Here is an 18,828-nt window from a genome sequence, read left to right as displayed (position 1 = left end):
TGCTCCTTGTAAAACAACAAAAATAAAACCAGTAAGGACACAGTAAAAGGGTATCAATGAAAGTAGCGGTTAAGCAATAAAACTGAGTTTTAAGAAGTGATTTAACACCTTTTGTGACCAAACAGGACTCAGGGACCTTCAGAAGGTTCTCTGCTGGTGGATCTGCTCTAAAACCACGTCTTGTCCACCTGGATGAGCTGTAACGTCACCCTGCCTATAGCTGTGTTTGGAGTCAGGCAGTGTGTTTTCTGTGCAGGTTTCTGGGTGAGTGTCGGTTGTCTCTCAGGGACGTCCTCAACTCTCCCAGCCTGGCCGCCTCCTTCACCGTCTCCCTGCTGGACACCAAGAGGAACAACACCGGGGTGAGTTCACACACCATGGCTGATCTGCCCACTGTATCACCAGTCATTAATCACTCTCAGCTTCCTGTCTGAGCCTGAAATAGAGAAAGACTTTCCTGAACCACAACAATAATCATTTTCAGCCTGTTCATCTGTTGTTTACCAGTTAGCACAAGGCTTTTCTAATCATCAGCACCATTAGCGAACACAATGTAGCATTAGAACACAGGAAATGTTCCTCTGTACCCCTATGGAGATATTACATTAGAAATCAGCTGTTTACAGATAGAATAGTCATTTACCACATTAACTATGTCTGCACTGGATTTACCATTTATTTAATGTGATCTTCATAAAAAAAAAAAAAGATTTTCTTTCAACAATAAGGACGTTTCTGAGTGATCCCAAACTTCTAAATGGTAGTGTAATAAAATACCATACAAATACAGAAAAAATATATTTAAAACTCAGTAAAAATAGAGAAAAGAATATTGTAAAAATTCAATAAAAATATAAGAGAAATACAATGCAAATATAGAAAAATCTAGTAAAAATACAGTTAAATATATTAAAAATATATTAAAATCCAATAAAGGAAAGATTTTATAAGTGTTCATGGTGAAAAACACCTTTTAATTTTTTACTACATATGAATGTGTTCAGACAGAAACTGCTGCCCACAGTCTGATGTCTTTGTTTACTGAAACACTTCAGCTTATCACTTAAGCTGCTTTTTCCTGTGATAGGAAACAGACGAAGCCCACAGCTTCTACTGCTATAATACGAAGCAAACCCACTCTATGTGGCAGCACCTCTCTGTTGGTGTTTTAACATTTAAGTTATCTGGAATTAAAATCACAGATATCTGGAACTTCATTCACTGTGACTCGTCTGAGTTTTGATTCCAGATGTCTCTATCTCCTCCATCATTCTGACCAGTCAATAAGAGCAGTCAGAATATATTTTGGAAATAGTAATTATAAATATCTCAAGCATCATTCTGACCCGCTGAAGCGACAGAGGTTAGTTTGAGAATTAGTTTGCTAGAAAGTGCTTTGAAAGAGCTCAAGTTTCAGGAGAACCAGAGATTATTTATCAGAGGTTTGTGGACCAAATTTACTTGAATTTTGCACTGACACAATGCTGAGTACTTAAAGGGGCTCATCCGGGATTTGAACCTGGGACCTCTGGGGTGGCTGTGGACAGGTGGTAGAGCGGGTCGTCCAATGATTGAAGGGTCGGCGGTTCAATTCCCGCTCTCGCCTAGTCGTGTGCTGCATGCCGAGGTTTCCTTGGGCAAGATTGTGAACCCTGAATTGCCTACCAGTGACTGTTCCACTGGTGTGTGAATGTATACTGACTGATGTTGCAGGTTGATTAGCAACCTGCACATTAGTGTGTGAATGTGTGTGTGTCTGGGTGAATGGAAGCAACTGTTGTAAAAGCGCTTTGAGTACTCTGATGAGTAGAAAAGTTCTATATAAGAGCAAGTCCATTTACCACTCTCACACCCGAAGCGAGAATCATACCCCTAGACCAACGAGCCACATTCACAGTAAAGGATGTGGTGATTTCTATTTTTTAATAGATTCTGGTTTTACTGAACTTAACCCGTTGCGCTTCAGTGTCCCGCCCGCGGTACACTTTGAGATCTGCATAAGCAATTTGCTAAATGTCTGAAACTGCAAACACGATTATACAAACACTATACACCGATGGAAAGCTTAGATTCTCAAGAAACTGCCGGTATAAACCACTTTCAGATGTGATTACCACAGCGGGTGAGAAAAACACATTTGTCCGACAAACAACGAATATCCATCCATCCGTTCTCTATACACGGCTTCAACGTACACAGTGCGACTCACATTTCCGGGTTCATTATTACACACAGATGAAAATATTCCACAAAAAACGGCCATAATCCAACCTTTTACATCCAGACGAAACAAGCCAGTAAAATATTTTGTCCAAAACATGTCTTGAAGTCGGTATAAAATCCACGAATCGGTCGTTTTCAAGGAAATGCACCTCGCGATGCACGTTCAATATTCCCTGTATTTCTTGTCATATTTTTATTTACAAATAGAATATTAGCGATTTTTTGTACTGAAGATGGCTGGAATTGACTGAAGCTTAAAGGTAGTTGAGGACATCATCAGATCACACAGTACTTAAAGAGGCTCATCCAGGATTTGAACCCAGGACCTCTCACACCCAAAGGGAGAATCATACCCCTAGACCAATGAGCCACATTCACAGTAAATGACGTGGTGATTTCTAATTTTTAATAGATTCTGGTTTTACTGAAATTAAACATAATTGAGGACATCATCAGATCACACAGTACTTAAAGAGGCTCGTCCAGGATTTGAACCCGGGACCTCTCACACCCGAAGCGAGAATCATACCTCTAGACCAACGAGCCACATTCACAGTGTGGATTATGATGATTTTTTTGTTGATTCTGATTTTATTGCGGTTAAAAGTAATCTTGGATGTCATCAGACATGTAAACTAACCAAACAGCACTTAAAGGGGCTCTCACAAACTACTGAAAACAATCCTAACCCAAGCTAACATAAAAGATCAAACTGAGGTTAAAGCTGACCCTTAATCTGATCATTCATCTCCAATAAACACATTTTTACATTAAACTATTGTTCTCAAACTTTGATTGGAATGAATTATGTGTATGTTGTATTATGGTGACATGAACTGTTTATCATCAGTATTAGTTTTATTCCTGGTGATAGAATCAGGCCTTCTCAATCTGCTGCTGATTAAACGGTGTTTTGTGCGTCCACTAGGCCACGCTGACCCTGCAGGTTTCCTACATCCCTCCTCCAGGATCAGCTCCCATCTTCCAGCCTCCTCCTCAGCCTGAAGCTCTTCCCCACAGCAACCCCAGTGTGGAGCTGGACACCGTCACAAGTAATGTCATCTGTTCCACAGTTAATCGGTAGACTGGGCTCTTTTTATGCTGTGAATGTTCTCAGAAAGTGAGCCAGAACATGCCCCCATTTTATTTTCAACCAGAACCACATTAACAGCTGTTCATGTGAGAAGCTAACGGTGAATTCAGACATTTTCAGAAAATCCCCTTAACTAAGGATCCACTGGTGCAGAGACACTGTAGGGAACAAACCAGATATTCCATCACCAGCAGACGGAGTAACTGGAGACCACCGTGGTCAGCATTTTCACAAAAAGGCTGCAAGTCTTAAGCTGACACATCATCAGATCCTCATTCCTGACCTGCTCACAGTCAGCTGTTCTTTTAAATTCAATAACTTTAGTATATTTAATAAAGCCATGCAGAGCTTTATCCCGTCTATCAGATGATCCTGGTATCAAAAAATGCTCCTTTCATCGTCTAGAACTTGTTCTGACCAACCACCTGTCACACATGCTGATATGAGCCTTAAAGTTTACCCACAATGCACTTTTACCAACGCTTGTTGACATTAAACTGCTGCAGTTTTATTGTTCAAACTATGATACATCCCATAATGTTGGTGACAGAGAAAATGAACAGAAACCAGATTTATTCTTTATATTGTGACACCTGGATGGATTTAAACTGATCTGGTTGCAGTTTTTTCCAGAACTCAGATGTGTTTTTCATTTTAAATGTCGTGTGTGTGTCTGCTGGACTTGTAGTTCTTACATGTACAGATGATAAATACTGAAATCACACAAAGAAAGCAATAATACACACGTTAACCCAGAAATGCAGACAAAACTGTATGTCCACATCAAAGTCTTTATTTTTATAAAAAAGGACTGACTGACCACAAAACTACTGTTTTACTGTAAAATAATGTGTAACTGAACTTTTGGGTTACTATAAAAAATGTGAAATCATTTAGTTCTGGTAACTAACAAATAATATCTTGTAAAAATCACCAAACAAAACTATTAAATTACATGTTAGCCATATAAAAACAGGCCAAAACTGTAAATAATCCATGTAGAAATTCTGTATTTTTACAAAGAAGATCACATTTCTCTGTGTTTAAATCAGCAAAAATATAATTATATATTATCATACTTTATAAATATTTGCTGATATTTTCACAGTTTTTGCAGTTTTCAGTGTTAAAGTATTCCTCCATTTTTCTGTATTTTAGACATGTTTTTTGCTGCTTTTTGATGTGTGCCTTTAGGTTTAATTCAGGTACAAAATGCTTAATGTGGTCAAACAAAACGGCCATTACTGAAACTATTCTGAGCTTCAACTGTCCAAGTGTACCAGAGTTCTGACTTTATGGAAATATGAACGCAGTGATTTCTCTGGACACTCTGGGTGAGGAGGACACTGAGAGTATGGTGATGCTGGAGGCTGCAGAGGACCAGGGGGCCGATGACGGACGCTCCATGGTGATCGTCGGCCCTCAGGGGCCCCCGGGCCAGGAGTCCCCCACCGCCCAGACGCCCAAACGCTCTCCTCCGTCCTACAACACCCACGGAGGGCTGAGGAAGAGGAAGAGGGGAGCCAGCAGTCAGCAGAAACAGCTGCCCAACAAAGCCCAGGACATACAGGTCGGTTATCCTGAAAACACTGAAGAATTACTCATTTATCTGCACATTTCCAAAAAACAAAGCAGACACTGGACACAGATTACACTGTTAAAAAATCTGTAAGTTTACAGATTTATCTTACAGATTTCACAGAAATACATAAAACTACCCACAAAGCCACAAAATAGATTGTGAAAAGCCCGATATGGACATAAAAATGTAATATCGGTAAATGTTGTTGTTGCTTTTTTTACCTTTCATGAAAACCGATAAATTATTTCATCTGAAAGCCTTGTTGCATCTGAGAATGCGTCACAATAAAATGATGTGTTAGTTCCACCACAGGAGACATGTGATGTGACCTAAGCTGAGCTAAACAGCTCACAGATATCGGTATCGGTTGATGTCGGAATCATAAATTCAATTATTGGCAGAAAAGACAATATCAGACAGCCCGAGTTGTGAATTTACGTGTCTCATGTATGAAATATTAAAAGCCGGTAGCTGTGAATTATGGAGAATTTTTATATGTTTCTGAAAAATAATAAAATGCGAAAATGTATTCTAATTTTAACCCATGAATTCCAGTTTAATGCTGTGTATATATTCCTAAAAATGAACTCAGTTGGTGACAGTTAACAGAAAAATAAGGATTTGTTCTGTAATCTTACATAGATGTGTTTCTTAAATAAGAGATATTGTCTATATCAGCATATTTATATCTATTTGTCTATATTATAGATTTTAGGCCATTTTGTTGTTTTTACACTTAAAACGTTAAAAAATGCACACGATTTAATGGAGAATTAGGGCTAAAACTTTGTTACATTTATGGAAAGTTACTGTGCTTTTGTGCTGTTATTTTATTGAATATGTTTTATTGATGATGCAGGCAGAATATGAATTTTTTAGCCTTTGTTACAGTTTGGCTCAGACTTTAAATGCTGTTTTGTTTGCCGTTAATTCACACTTCATATTTATCTCTGTACAAATAAATTAACTGTTATGGCCCGAACTATTTAAGTTTGTGGTATTTTACACTTTTAAACTGAGAGGAGAAACATTTAGTATTTTATTTAGTATTTATAAAACCCATTTCTGTGTTGGATAGAATCTCCTGGCCGGTGCTGAATGTGATGTTTTTGCTCACAGCGCCCCCCTGTGGTGGTTTTAATGGACCACAGTAGAAACTCGGACCAAAACAGCACGATGAACCAAAGCAGGAATTCCTAACTTTGGCTGAATTAATTTAAATGTTGCCTCCATGCGTCTTCAGATCCGTGTTCGGGTCATCGAGGGACGACAGTTGCCGGGCATCAACATCAAACCTGTCGTCAAGGTAACGGTGGGCGGGCAGACCAAGAGGACCCGCATCAGAAAGGGCAACAACCCGGTGTTTGACGAGGTATTTAGCGCCGTTTCTGTCCAGATAAGGAGCTGCAGTGCCTCTGATTAAAACTCTAAATGCTTCCTGCTGTTCCCCCCCCACAGACGTTCTTCATGAACTTCTTTGAGACGCCCTCAGAGCTGTTTGATGAACCCATCTTCATCACTGTGAGTGTCCGTAGGAGGCAGAGGAATGTTCTTTACTCTCTTTCTTTGTCTAGAACTGGTGACGTAGATCTTAGGTTCATTTGAATTCAGCGTTAAATCTTTGTGTCCTTTCAGGTGTGCGACTCTCGTTCATTGAGAACCGACGCTGTGATCGGTGAATTCAAGGTGAGTTGTTTTGTTACGTAGGACACAAAACTAAGTTCTGTAAAATACTGATGCACATGTAATAAGAACATTTAGACCTCTATGAGCATTTGTGCTGCTACCAATGAATTCACATCAACATTTAGTCTAAACATCTAAACACTGGAACCTGGTCTGGTCAAACTTTAACCATCAGGTTCTGCTGATGTTAGGGCCTCAACAGTCAGAGAAATGTGGACCAGAGACTGGATTTTAGTAGAAACATGGATCCATTCATATATTAGAACGTTCTGGGGACACAATACTAATCCTGTTTGGACAATTTGCACTTTTTTCCATTTTGAAGGACCAATAATTACAAACAATCCTCTGCTGGATCCATGAAATCATTCCAGTCTGCTGAAACTATTCTGTGTCCTCACCACATATCACGGCTGTAGAAGTTTTATTTCTGGAGATACTGAACCCTGAAAATGACCTCACAGGTTTTATTTTAAGGATGAAAACAGAAAAATTACCATTTCTAGTTTTGGTGCCATTTAACAAATAAGTAAACAGATTGATGTTTTAACTTCTTTTACAGTCAGTCTGTGAAAATGTGTTGTAAAAAGTGAAACAAATCTAAAATCTTTCCATTGTTTCCCACAGCTGGACGTAGGAACCGTCTACAGTGAGCACAGTGAGTATCTGTTGGTGTCACTACAGATCAGGTCAGAGTGAATGAATCCATGATAACAGTGAGTCTGATGTTGAAGCTCTGGGTTTGTGGCTTTAAATCTTCAGGACACTGCTTCTTGAGGAAATGGCTGCTGCTGTGCGACCCTGATGACCTCTCTGCAGGCGTCAAAGGTTACCTGAAGGTCAGCCTGTTCGTGTTGGCAGCTGGAGACGAGCCGCCGGTGAGTTTACATCATTAATGAAGTTACTGGAGGTGAAGACTGGAGATTTACAACACAAACAACCACGGACCACGGGCCTCATGTTGGACCCTCTGGAGGACCGCTTTTGGACCACGGGCCTCATGTTGGTCCCTCTGGAGGACCGCTTTTGGACCACGGGCCTCATGTTGGACCCTCTGGAGGACCGCTTTTGGCCCACGGGCCTCATGTTGGTCCCTCTGGAGGACCGCTTTTGGCCCACGGGCCTCATGTTGGACCTTCTGGAGGACCGCTTTTGGCCCACGGGCCTCATGTTGGTCCCTCTGGAGGACCGCTTTTGGTCCACGGGCCTCATGTTGGTCCCTCTGGAGGACCGCTTTTGGCCCACGGGCCTCATGTTGGACCTTCTGGAGGACCGCTTTTGGCCCACGGGCCTCATGTTGGTCCCTCTGGAGGACCGCTTTTGGTCCACGGGCCTCATGTTGGACCCTCTGGAGGACCGCTTTTGGCCCACGGGCCTCATGTTGGACCCTCTGGAGGACCGCTTTTGGCCCACGGGCCTCATGTTGGACCCTCTGGAGGACCGCTTTTGGACCACGGGCCTCATGTTGGTCCCTCTGGAGGACCGCTTTTGGCCCACGGGCCTCATGTTGGACCCTCTGGAGGACCGCTTTTGGCCCACGGGCCTCATGTTGGTCCCTCTGGAGGACCGCTTTTGGCCCACGGGCCTCATGTTGGACCCTCTGGAGGACCGCTTTTGGACCACGGGCCTCATGTTGGACCCTCTGGAGGACCGCTTTTGGTCCACGGGCCTCATGTTGGACCCTCTGGAGGACCGCTTTTGGCCCACGGGCCTCATGTTGGACCCTCTGGAGGACCGCTTTTGGACCACGGGCCTCATGTTGGACCCTCTGGAGGACCGCTTTTGGCCCACGGGCCTCATGTTGGTCCCTCTGGAGGACCGCTTTTGGACCACGGGCCTCATGTTGGTCCCTCTGGAGGACCGCTTTTGGTCCACGGGCCTCATGTTGGTCCCTCTGGAGGACCGCTTTTGGTCCACGGGCCTCATGTTGGTCCCTCTGGAGGACCGCTTTTGGTCCACGGGCCTCATGTTGGACCCTCTGGAGGACCGCTTTTGGCCCACGGGCCTCATGTTGGTCCCTCTGGAGGACCGCTTTTGGCCCACGGGCCTCATGTTGGTCCCTCTGGAGGACCGCTTTTGGTCCACGGGCCTCATGTTGGTCCCTCTGGAGGACCGCTTTTGGTCCACGGGCCTCATGTTGGTCCCTCTGGAGGACCTCTTTTGGACCACGGGCCTCATGTTGGACCCTCTGGAGGACCGCTTTTGGTCCACGGGCCTCATGTTGGTCCCTCTGGAGGACCGCTTTTGGTCCACGGGCCTCATGTTGGTCCCTCTGGAGGACCGCTTTTGGTCCACGGGCCTCATGTTGGACCCTCTGGAGGACCGTTTTTGGTCCACGGGCCTCATGTTGGTCCCTCTGGAGGACCGCTTTTGGTCCACGGGCCTCACGTTGGACCCTCTGGAGGACCGTTTTTGGTCCACGGGCCTCATGTTGGTCCCTCTGGAGGACCGCTTTTGGTCCACGGGCCTCACGTTGGACCCTCTGGAGGACCGTTTTTGGTCCACGGGCCTCATGTTGGTCCCTCTGGAGGACCGCTTTTGGTCCACGGGCCTCACGTTGGACCCTCTGGAGGACCGTTTTTGGTCCACGGGCCTCACGTTGGTCCCTCTGGAGGACCGCTTTTGGCCCACGGGCCTCACGTTGGTCCCTCTGGAGGACCGCTTTTGGTCCACGGGCCTCATGTTGGACCCTCTGGAGGACCGCTTTTGGTCCACGGGCCTCATGTTGGTCCCTCTGGAGGACCGTTTTTGGTCCACGGGCCTCATGTTGGTCCCTCTGGAGGACCGCTTTTGGTCCACGGGCCTCATGTTGGTCCCTCTGGAGGACCGCTTTTGGTCCACGGGCCTCATGTTGGTCCCTCTGGAGGACCGCTTTTGGTCCACGGGCCTCATGTTGGACCCTCTGGAGGACCGTTTTTGGTCCACGGGCCTCATGTTGGTCCCTCTGGAGGACCGCTTTTGGTCCACGGGCCTCATGTTGGTCCCTCTGGAGGACCTCTTTTGGACCACGGGCCTCATGTTGGACCCTCTGGAGGACCGCTTTTGGTCCACGGGCCTCATGTTGGTCCCTCTGGAGGACCGCTTTTGGTCCACGGGCCTCATGTTGGTCCCTCTGGAGGACCGCTTTTGGTCCACGGGCCTCATGTTGGACCCTCTGGAGGACCGTTTTTGGTCCACGGGCCTCATGTTGGTCCCTCTGGAGGACCGCTTTTGGTCCACGGGCCTCATGTTGGTCCCTCTGGAGGACCGCTTTTGGTCCACGGGCCTCATGTTGGTCCCTCTGGAGGACCGCTTTTGGACCACGGGCCTCATGTTGGTCCCTCTGGAGGACCGCTTTTGGTCCACGGGCCTCATGTTGGACCCTCTGGAGGACCGCTTTTGGCCCACGGGCCTCATGTTGGACACTCCTGAGCTGCTCCATGTCTGATTTTCAACATAAAATTCACCATACAGGCTAACATATAAACCTCCATTATTCATTTTTCTACATAGAATTACACCAGTTAGAAACTACATTTAAAGAACTCCTCAAGTTACTGAGCTCATGTCAGCACCCAGTAAGAGAAGTTAGTCTGCTGTAGAGTGACTGAACCCTTTAGACTTTTATCTCTTATCTCAGTCAGTGCTTTAATAAATGTGATTATGTTCATCGCGTGTGTTTCCAGGCTGACAAACGTGAGTGTGTGGAGGACAAGGAGGACATAGAAGGAAACCTGCTGAGGCCGGCCGGTCTGTCTCTGAGAGGAGCAACATTCACACTGAGGATCTTCAGAGCAGAAGACCTGCCACAGAGTGAGTCTCCACCGTGGTAATGCACCGTTTTAGTTTCGTACTGGGAATATTTCCAGAGTTCCGGGTCCTTGAAGTTCATAGAGGTGGGTCCAGATTTATCACTGATGAAGTTCTGAGGATCAGAAATGAATCATTTCTGACAAGAACTGAAGCTTTTTGGACAAATGTGGAGTAACCTTTTGAGAAATTTTTGTCCTGTTGGACAAGTTTTGAGTAATTTTGGACAAATTTTGACAAAGATTTAGTCAGCTTGGGCAGGTTTTGGGTCATTTTGGACCAATGCATTGTGGGTAAACTTTAAGGCTCATATCAGCATGCGTGATAGGTGGTTGGTCAGAACAGGTTCTAGACAATGAAAGGAGCATTTTTACACACAGAAGACACCAGGATCATCTCAAAGAATACATTTTTAGGCTCAGAAATGATGAAAAAAGACGTTTAAAAAGTGTGAATTCTGACCCAAAGTTACTGTAGACAAAGAAGCAGCTGATTCTGAGGTGATATTTCATAGAATCATCCTGGTATCATGTAAAAGCAGCGACTGAAAGGTTCTCCTTCCTGTCTGTCTGCAGTGGACGACGCCTTCATGGACGGGATGCGACAGATTCTCGGGTTCGACAGCAACAGGAAGAACTTGGTGGATCCGATGGTGGAGATACACTTCGCTGGAAAAACGGTGACTCAGACTTGAAGTGAATTTCCATCAGATTTATGTCAAACCCAACGTCAGGAAGCAGCCGTGTGAAGGTTTACCGTGCTGTCTTTGGTTTTCAGGTCTGCACTAAGATCATGGAGAAGAATGCAAACCCTCAGTGGAACCAGAGCCTGGCCATGCCCATCAGAGTGAGACAAACAAACCAACACATGTCCACAATGTCCACTCATCTTTACCATTATACTGTACTGTAATGTTTACTTTTCCTTCACAGTTCCCCTCCATGTGTGAGAAGATGAGGATCAGAATTCTGGACTGGTGAACGTTCATACAGTAGCTTCTGTGCTGCACGTCTCCTTTGTGGTTCAATGGAGAGTTTGAGAACTTCAAGGTTTTATTGTGTCTCCATCCATGTCTAAGTGCTTTGGGTTCTTCTGCTTTTTCATTCCAGGGACAGAGCCAGTCACAACGACGTCATTGGCACCACCCACCTCTGTATGTCCAAGATCTCGGCTCCTGGAGGGGAGATCGATGGTGAGAGACTAGTCTGGATCGGTTCAGTTTAGACTGGACTTTACTATTTAACTTGTCTGCTTTGGTTTGTGACATTTACTCACATTTAATGCATTAGTTTTGCTTTGGTTTCCCCCAAATGTTGCCCTTCACACTGCCTGAAAACAAACTGAATCTACTGGGACACTGTTATCAGTGAAGTCCTTGTTGACTTCTGCAAATGCCAGCCAGCATCACAAAAACTACTCAATGTATTCAAAGTTTCTGCAGAATATTTCCATGTAGGCTTTCTTCAGCTTAGCTTATCTGCTCACAGGATGGTGAAATCACCTCTCAGGACAGCATTATAGGAGCCTGATGAGTGGTGGCTTAGACCACATGAACATTCTGTAAAATATCCTGACTGAATTTAGAGAATCTTTTATTGTGACACCTGGGAAAGTTGACCAAAGATCCATCCATTTACATACACTTACAGGAACTTTCTGGGGGCAAAATGCTGCCGTTGTTTGGACAATTTGCACGTCTTTTCTATTTTGAAGGACTAATAGTTTAAAAAAATCCTCTACTGGACTCATTCAATCATTCTGATCCACTGGAACCATTCTGTCTGTCCTCAACACATTTCTGGAGATACTGAACCATGAAAATGGTTTCACTGTTTTGTTTTTCAGGGTAAAAAAAATCAAAACTTCCAGGTCTGGAAACATGTGAAATTTTCAAGATTCAGCCAAAATGTTTTCCAAATAACAAAGAAGTAAACTCTAAACAAAATCAACATATTCCCTGAATTCTACCTGAAAGGACCTTGGAGGGAATGGAGGTCAGATGTTTTAAAATCAGGGACAAGAATGGCTTTTTATTGACTTTAGTGTCAGTAGCAGTTTTCACCAATAGAGCTCATCAGAAGGATCTGTTGTGTGAATGTGGAGCAGCTGGGATGTTTTCCACTAACTCAGTGATGAGCTGAACACTGATGCTGCTTCACTGCTTGGTCTTTGCAGTGGAGACAACTTGCATGAATCTTGCTCACAGTTTGTGTCGTTCCTCTTATGTTTTTGCCTGGAAAACATTTATAATAATAAATTAACAACACCAGAAAGAACTCATGTTTCAGCTTTTGAAGTGCAGTTATTGTAGAGTTACATCTTTGGTTAGTCTGGGGAGGCAGGATTTAGACTTCATAAGGGGCTTGTCCGGGATTTGAACCCGGGACCTCTCACACCCGAAGCGAGAATCATACCTCTAGACCAACAAGCCACAGAAAACAGTGTTTTTTGGAATTGTCACACTTTTTTTCAACATGTTTTCTGTGCCATATGAAAAGAGAGACATATTTTAACAAGTCCAGCATTTTTCCAGTTGTCCACAGGTGTTACCAGTACTTAACAGGAACCCTACCTGTACATATATTTTACAGAGTTTTTGTGGTGTTATAACTGATCACAGCTCAGTCAGACTTCTAAATGTTTTTGGTGCAAATGGTTTGTTTTGGTGGAATAAAGTGATTTTCATGAGATATCATGATTTTAAGTTTAGATTTGGGTGATTGTTCTGATGTACTCATGCATCACACATGATAAAAGTCAACAGCATTTTAACCTTTGTGGGCTCATCTGGGATTTGAACCCAGGACCTCTCACACCCTAAGCTAGAATCATACCCCTGGACCAATGAGCCACATAGCTGGTAGATATCACGGTGATTTCTTTGCAGATACTGGTTTTACTGAGGTTTAATGCAATCTATTCTTGGTCTACTATATGGTAGGTTGTATTGCTTGTTGGTGTAGGGGTATGAGTCCAGCTTCAAGTATGAGAGGTTCTGGGTTCAAATCCTGGATGAGGCCCTGTAGTTCTTAAACCTGGCTAGTTTCCATGTATGAGGAAGTTGTAAGCCTTTAATGTTAATCATGTAGCGGGTGTCTTTATAATGCAACACAAACTGTGCTCTCTCTTTGATCTGTAAGAGTAGACGTAAAGCAAAGGATCAGACTTGAGTTAAAGCTGATACTGATGAGACAGAAAATGCATTGATCCACCCTTAATCTGATGTTTGACATCAGATTCATCCCTAATAAACATTTTTCCATCAGTCTTGTCTGTTTCTGCTGAATCATTCTACAGTGAATGATTCATTTAGTTGTTTTGTAACGTGTTACACCGTCAGAATAGCTTGTAGAGGCTGCTGTTGGAACCAGTGATCTCATTGATCAAACCAGTGTTAATTAAAATGGTTGGAACTTTGTTCACCGCCTTGTTTCAGGTCCTTCAGACCTAAAACAAGCGAGTGTTGGGTGTGCTGTGTTTGAGCTGCTTCTGTGTGGGTTTGAGTGGCGTTCAAAGACATCTGTTTCTGTCTGTGATTCTGAACCATCCTTCCTCTCTACGCATTCAGATGACTTGACTCCTCGGACCGTCCAGCCTGGCAGTACGTCCACCGTCCTCTCCACTTTGTGCTCTTAATTCACTGTTCCCACTTTCAATCAGACCTGTTTGAATCGTGGATAAATGATGTAGAAATCTAGAAAATATGTGATCCTGTATCTTCACTTTAATCATTTTATCCTGTTTGATTGCCTTGATTTTAATCACAGGTCTGTATTTAAGCTGCTGCTGATTCCAGTCTTTCTGTCGTTGCAGTTGATGACAGTCTGGGTTTCCTTCCAACGTTCGGTCCATGTTTTGTCAACCTGTACGGCAGCCCCAGAGAGTTCACCGCCTTCAATGACCCCCATGAGGCTCTGAACCTGGGAAAAGTAACTCCTTCTGTTCTCTTGAAAGTGAAACCCTGCTGCTTTGATTTGAATGCGCTTTGTGGAGCTTTTATGGGCAGAAAACCTGCTCACCTTTTATCCAATCAGCCAATCATGTGACAGCAGTGTAGTAGAAGATTCAGCTGATGTTCACATTAAACACAGGACCGTGATCTCAGTGACTACAGTGAGTTTATCGGGTCAGGAAGACTGCTTTGGTTGTTTCTCCTGGATTTTCACCATAACGGCCTCTGGAGCTTTGTGTCTCGTTTTTATCGTTTTGTCTCATTTTATGTCTATTTTTTGCCATTTTGTGTCTTTTCTAGTTTTGTGTCTTCTTTTAGTTGTTTTGTGTCTTGTTTTTGTCGTTTTCTGTCTTTTTTTTCCATTTTCTATCTTGTTTTAGTCATTTTATGTCTCGTGTATGTCATTTTGTGTAATGTTTCTGTCGTTTTGTGTCTTGTTTTTGTCATTTTCTGTCTTTTTTTCTGTTGTCTATCTTGTTTCTGTCATTTTGTGTCTTGTTTTTGTCATTTTCTGGTTCGTTTTTGTCGTTTTGTGTCTTCTTTCTGTCCTTTTCTGTCTTTTTTTTCCGTTTTCTATCTTGTTTCTGTCTTTTTATGTCTCGTGTATGTCATTTGTGTAATGTTTCTGTCGTTTTGTGTCTTGTTTCAGTTGTTTATGTCTGGTTTCTGTCAGAACATTTAATCATAAAACAATAACCTTCATACCAAACGGTGCCCTCGTCTTTCTGTCCGTCAGGGCGAGGGCGTGGCCTACAGAGGTCGAGTTTTACTGGAACTAAGCACCAAACTGGTGGACAAACCGGAGCAGAGGACTGAAGACGTCCCTTCAGACGACCTGCTGGTGGTGGAGGTGAGAATCTGAACACGTCTGGAGAACTTTTAATGTCTAACATCCCTCATTTCCAACCGTTCTCTCCGTCCTGCAGAAGTTCCTCCGGAAGAGGAAGTTCTCTCTGTTCGTGGCGTTCTACTCGGCCACGCTCCTCCAGGACGTGGACGACGCCATCCAGTTTGAGGTCAGCATCGGTAACTATGGCAACAAGTTTGACTACACCTGCCTGCCTCTGGCCTCCACCACTCAGTTCAGCCGGGCGGTGTTTGACGGTAGGTCAGCGTTAACGATGCCGTTTACAAACATTTATTCATTCAGTAAAAAACTGCAGCTTTTTGAATGAAAAATGATGTATGTTAAGGATTAAAACATGGAAAGTATTTTAAAATGTTATTTTGCATATTATGTCTACTTTTAAATTAAACTTATCTTAATTATTTTATTGAAATTACAGATTATAATGAGTAGAACCACAGAAAAGAAGTATTGTTCTTTTTTTTAACATTGTATTTCAATGAGCAGAGCATTTTATTTTTATGGATTCTGACCGTTATTTGAAAGAAAATGATGTAAATTAAGGATTGAAAACGTTGCTGAATAATGGTTTGATTCCAGAAGATGTTTTTATAATAATAATAATGAAGTAATGATGGATGCCACCTCCAGGCTGCCACTACTACTACCTGCCGTGGGGAAACGTGAAGCCGGTGGTGGTTCTGTCCTCAGAGTGGGAAGACATCAAGCCAGGATCGAGGCTCTGAACATGCTGCTGGACATCATAGACAGACTGGTGGGTCACCGCTCAGCTGCAGCTCAGAGTACAAACCTCAAAGGGGCTCGTCAGGAGTTTGAACCCACACCTTCATGTGACTGATTGTCTGCTGTGTGTCCAGGAAGTGAATCTGCAGCGAGTCCAGCTGCAGGTGAAGGCCGGCAGCGACCTGGAGGAGGTGGAGCTGAGAGTGGTGGAGCTGCTGGATCAGGTCATCACAGACTGCAGGTAAAGCATTACATCATTATTTTATCCAGCACTTATCTGTGCTTTTACCATTTTAAGCCATTTGTATTTAAGTGTTCACATTTTATTCTGTTTTATACTTAAGAACATTTCAGAGGGAAATACTGAACAACATTTATTTTACAGCTTGTTTTCATTTTGATGAGAGAACAGATGTGATAATAGTACTACTAAACGTATTGCTCATTTTGTGTCTCATTTCTGTCTCATTTTGGTCATTTTGTGTCTCATTTTGGTCATTTTCCGTCTCATTTTCTGTCTCATTTTAGTCATTTTCTGTCTCATTTTAGTCATTTTCTGTCTCATTTTCTGTCGCATTTTCTGTCTCATTTTGGTCATTTTCTGTCTCATTTTGGTCATTTTGTGTCTCATTTTGGTCATTTTCCGTCTCATTTTCTGTCTCATTTTAGTCATTTTCTGTCTCATTTAGTCATTTTCTGTCTCATTTTCTGTCTCATTTTCTGTCTCATTTTGGTCACTTTCTGTCTCATTTTCCGTCTCATTTTGGTCATTTTCTGTCTCATTTTCTGTCTCATTTTGGTCATTTTCTGTCTCATTTTCCGTCTCATTTTGGTCATTTTCTGTCTAATTTTGGTCATTTTCTGTCTCATTTTCTGTCTCATTTTGGTCATTTTCTGTCTAATTTTGGTCATTTTCTGTCTCATTTTCTGTCTCATTTTGGTCATTTTCTGTCTCATTTTCCGTCTCATTTTGGTCATTTTCTGTCTCATTTTCTGTCTCATTTTGGTCATTTTCTGTCTCATTTTCCGTCTCATTTTGGTCATTTTCTGTCTCATTTTGGTCATTTTCTGTCTCATTTTCTGTCTCATTTTGGTCATTTTCTGTCTCATTTTCCGTCTCATTTTGGTCATTTTCTGTCTCATTTTCTGTCTCATTTTGGTCATTTTCTGTCTCATTTTCTGTCTCATTTTGGTCATTTTCTGTCTCATTTTCTGTCTCATTTTGGTCATTTTCTGTCTCATTTGAGTCATTTTCTGTCTCGTGGATTTGTATTGGATTTTTAAATGTTTTTTAAAAAGTAGTGTCTCCTCATTCCTCACAAATTATTCTGGTTTTACTTAAATATTTTCCCTTCCAGTTTTCTCTCCATCCTCAGACTCTAAACCACCCGCTGGTTCATTAAGAAAAAGAGCTCTTTCTCTAATATGTCTCATTTGACAGCTGACAACAGTTTCAACCCATAAATAACCAATCCGTCCCCTCTGACCTCCTCAGAATCCACTGATTATCTACAGTGACTTTATTTAATGAAGCAAAGTTTTACCTTCATACTGAGAATATTTTCAAAGTTCCAAGTCCTTGAAATCCATGAAGTTTGGTCCAGATATCACACTTTCTAATGGATTCTTTTTAACCCTCATAATTTGTATGGGACAGGAGATAGATTTAGTGTTTTAGACTGTGACACCTGAACTGAATGTAAAATTCATTTTTACCATGTTTCTCCTCCTAAATGTGGTGGTTCTGTCTGTCTGAGGATCAGAAATGATGGAAATTTGTGATATTTTTACCTCTTTCTGTGCTGATTTTGTGTTTCTTTGTGGTGGTTTTGGTCCTTTTTTTGGCAGTTTGGTCTCTTTTTGTGGTAATTTTACAGCTTTTGAATTTATTCTACTTGCAGTTTCTAACAGGACTTTATTTGTTACTTTATTATTAATGGATCAGTTTTAATTTTAATGTTAAGTTTTAAAGGAATGGAAGCACAGAGAATGTGTACGTTTTTAAAAGCAAACTCAAGACCTACCTTTTTAGCTTGGCTTTTGATTAAACTATGTTTATTTATTTGTTTATTATTTTAACCTTTTAGTCTGGTTTTAGCTACTTGTGTTATTTTATTATTATCGTGTTTTTACTTTTTTACGCCGGCTTCAGTCCGGTCTGAAGTCTTTTATTCCTTTTATTTATTTATCTTAATTTTTATTGCTCTTATTGCTTTTATTTATATATCCTATTTTTTCCATGTTACTCTGTTCCTCATTCGCTGGTGTTTCCCCACTGTGTGAGACAGCGTTTCCTCAAGTGTTCTTAATTCCTGAGTTTGTGTGAGTGTGTGTTTATGTGTATTTGTGTGTGTGTGCGTGTGTTTGTTTTTATATCTCCTGTATTAAGTGCTTTTAATTGTTGTATTGTTTTTATCTAAAGCACTTTGAGCTGCTCCCTGGCATGAAAAGGGCTTTATAAATAAAGATTGATTGATTGATTGATTGATTGATTGATTGATTGATTGATTGATTGATTGATTGATTGATTGATTGATTGATTGATTGATTGATTGATTGATTGAAGCACATTTCACAATAATCTGACATTCCTCACCCTGTCTGCTGATGTATGACTGTGATGAATCTGATGGTGTATCTCTGCTTATAACGGACAGTCAGGAGCTTCCCTCCATCGCTGTGTTTGTGATGAATCTGATGGTGTATCTCTGCTTATAACGGACAGTCAGGAGCTTCCCTCCATCGCTGTGTTTGTGATGAATCTGATGGTGTATCTCTGCTTATAACTGACAGTCAGGAGCTTCCCTCCATCGCTGTGTTTGTGATGAATCTGATGGTGTATCTCTGCTTATAACGGACAGTCAGGAGCTTCCCTCCATCGCTGTGTTTGTGATGAATCTGATGGTGTATCT

At 42.4% G+C, this 18,828-nt stretch overlaps 1 protein-coding gene and 2 non-coding genes across 3 annotated transcripts in view; 1 reads left to right on the top strand and 2 right to left on the bottom strand.

Moving 5' to 3' along the window:
* Positions 1–18,828, top strand: part of LOC110971889 (dysferlin-like) — a 78,483-nt gene that overhangs the window by 19,464 nt on the left and 40,191 nt on the right. Inside the window, 20 exon segments of the mRNA XM_051944188.1 lie at positions 257–362; positions 3,152–3,275; positions 4,630–4,886; positions 6,142–6,270; positions 6,357–6,419; positions 6,534–6,584; positions 7,212–7,242; positions 7,347–7,462; positions 10,250–10,376; positions 10,949–11,052; positions 11,151–11,219; positions 11,306–11,349; positions 11,483–11,565; positions 13,942–13,974; positions 14,187–14,302; positions 15,062–15,175; positions 15,252–15,429; positions 15,824–15,898; positions 15,901–15,947; positions 16,051–16,157. Of these exon segments, the coding sequence (XP_051800148.1) occupies positions 257–362; positions 3,152–3,275; positions 4,630–4,886; positions 6,142–6,270; positions 6,357–6,419; positions 6,534–6,584; positions 7,212–7,242; positions 7,347–7,462; positions 10,250–10,376; positions 10,949–11,052; positions 11,151–11,219; positions 11,306–11,349; positions 11,483–11,565; positions 13,942–13,974; positions 14,187–14,302; positions 15,062–15,175; positions 15,252–15,429; positions 15,824–15,898; positions 15,901–15,947; positions 16,051–16,157 (1,974 nt within the window).
* trnap-cgg (transfer RNA proline (anticodon CGG)) lies at positions 2,698–2,769 on the bottom strand. Its single transcript has one exon. It is a non-coding gene; the product is annotated as a tRNA-Pro (tRNA).
* trnap-cgg (transfer RNA proline (anticodon CGG)) lies at positions 12,733–12,804 on the bottom strand. The gene has a single exon. It is a non-coding gene; the product is annotated as a tRNA-Pro (tRNA).

The sequence above is a fragment of the Acanthochromis polyacanthus genome, chromosome 23 (assembly GCF_021347895.1).
Source record: "Acanthochromis polyacanthus isolate Apoly-LR-REF ecotype Palm Island chromosome 23, KAUST_Apoly_ChrSc, whole genome shotgun sequence".
Lineage (NCBI taxonomy): Eukaryota > Metazoa > Chordata > Actinopteri > Pomacentridae > Acanthochromis > Acanthochromis polyacanthus.
The sequence above is the reverse complement of the archived record's forward strand: the minus strand, read 5'-3'. Positions and strand labels throughout refer to the sequence as shown.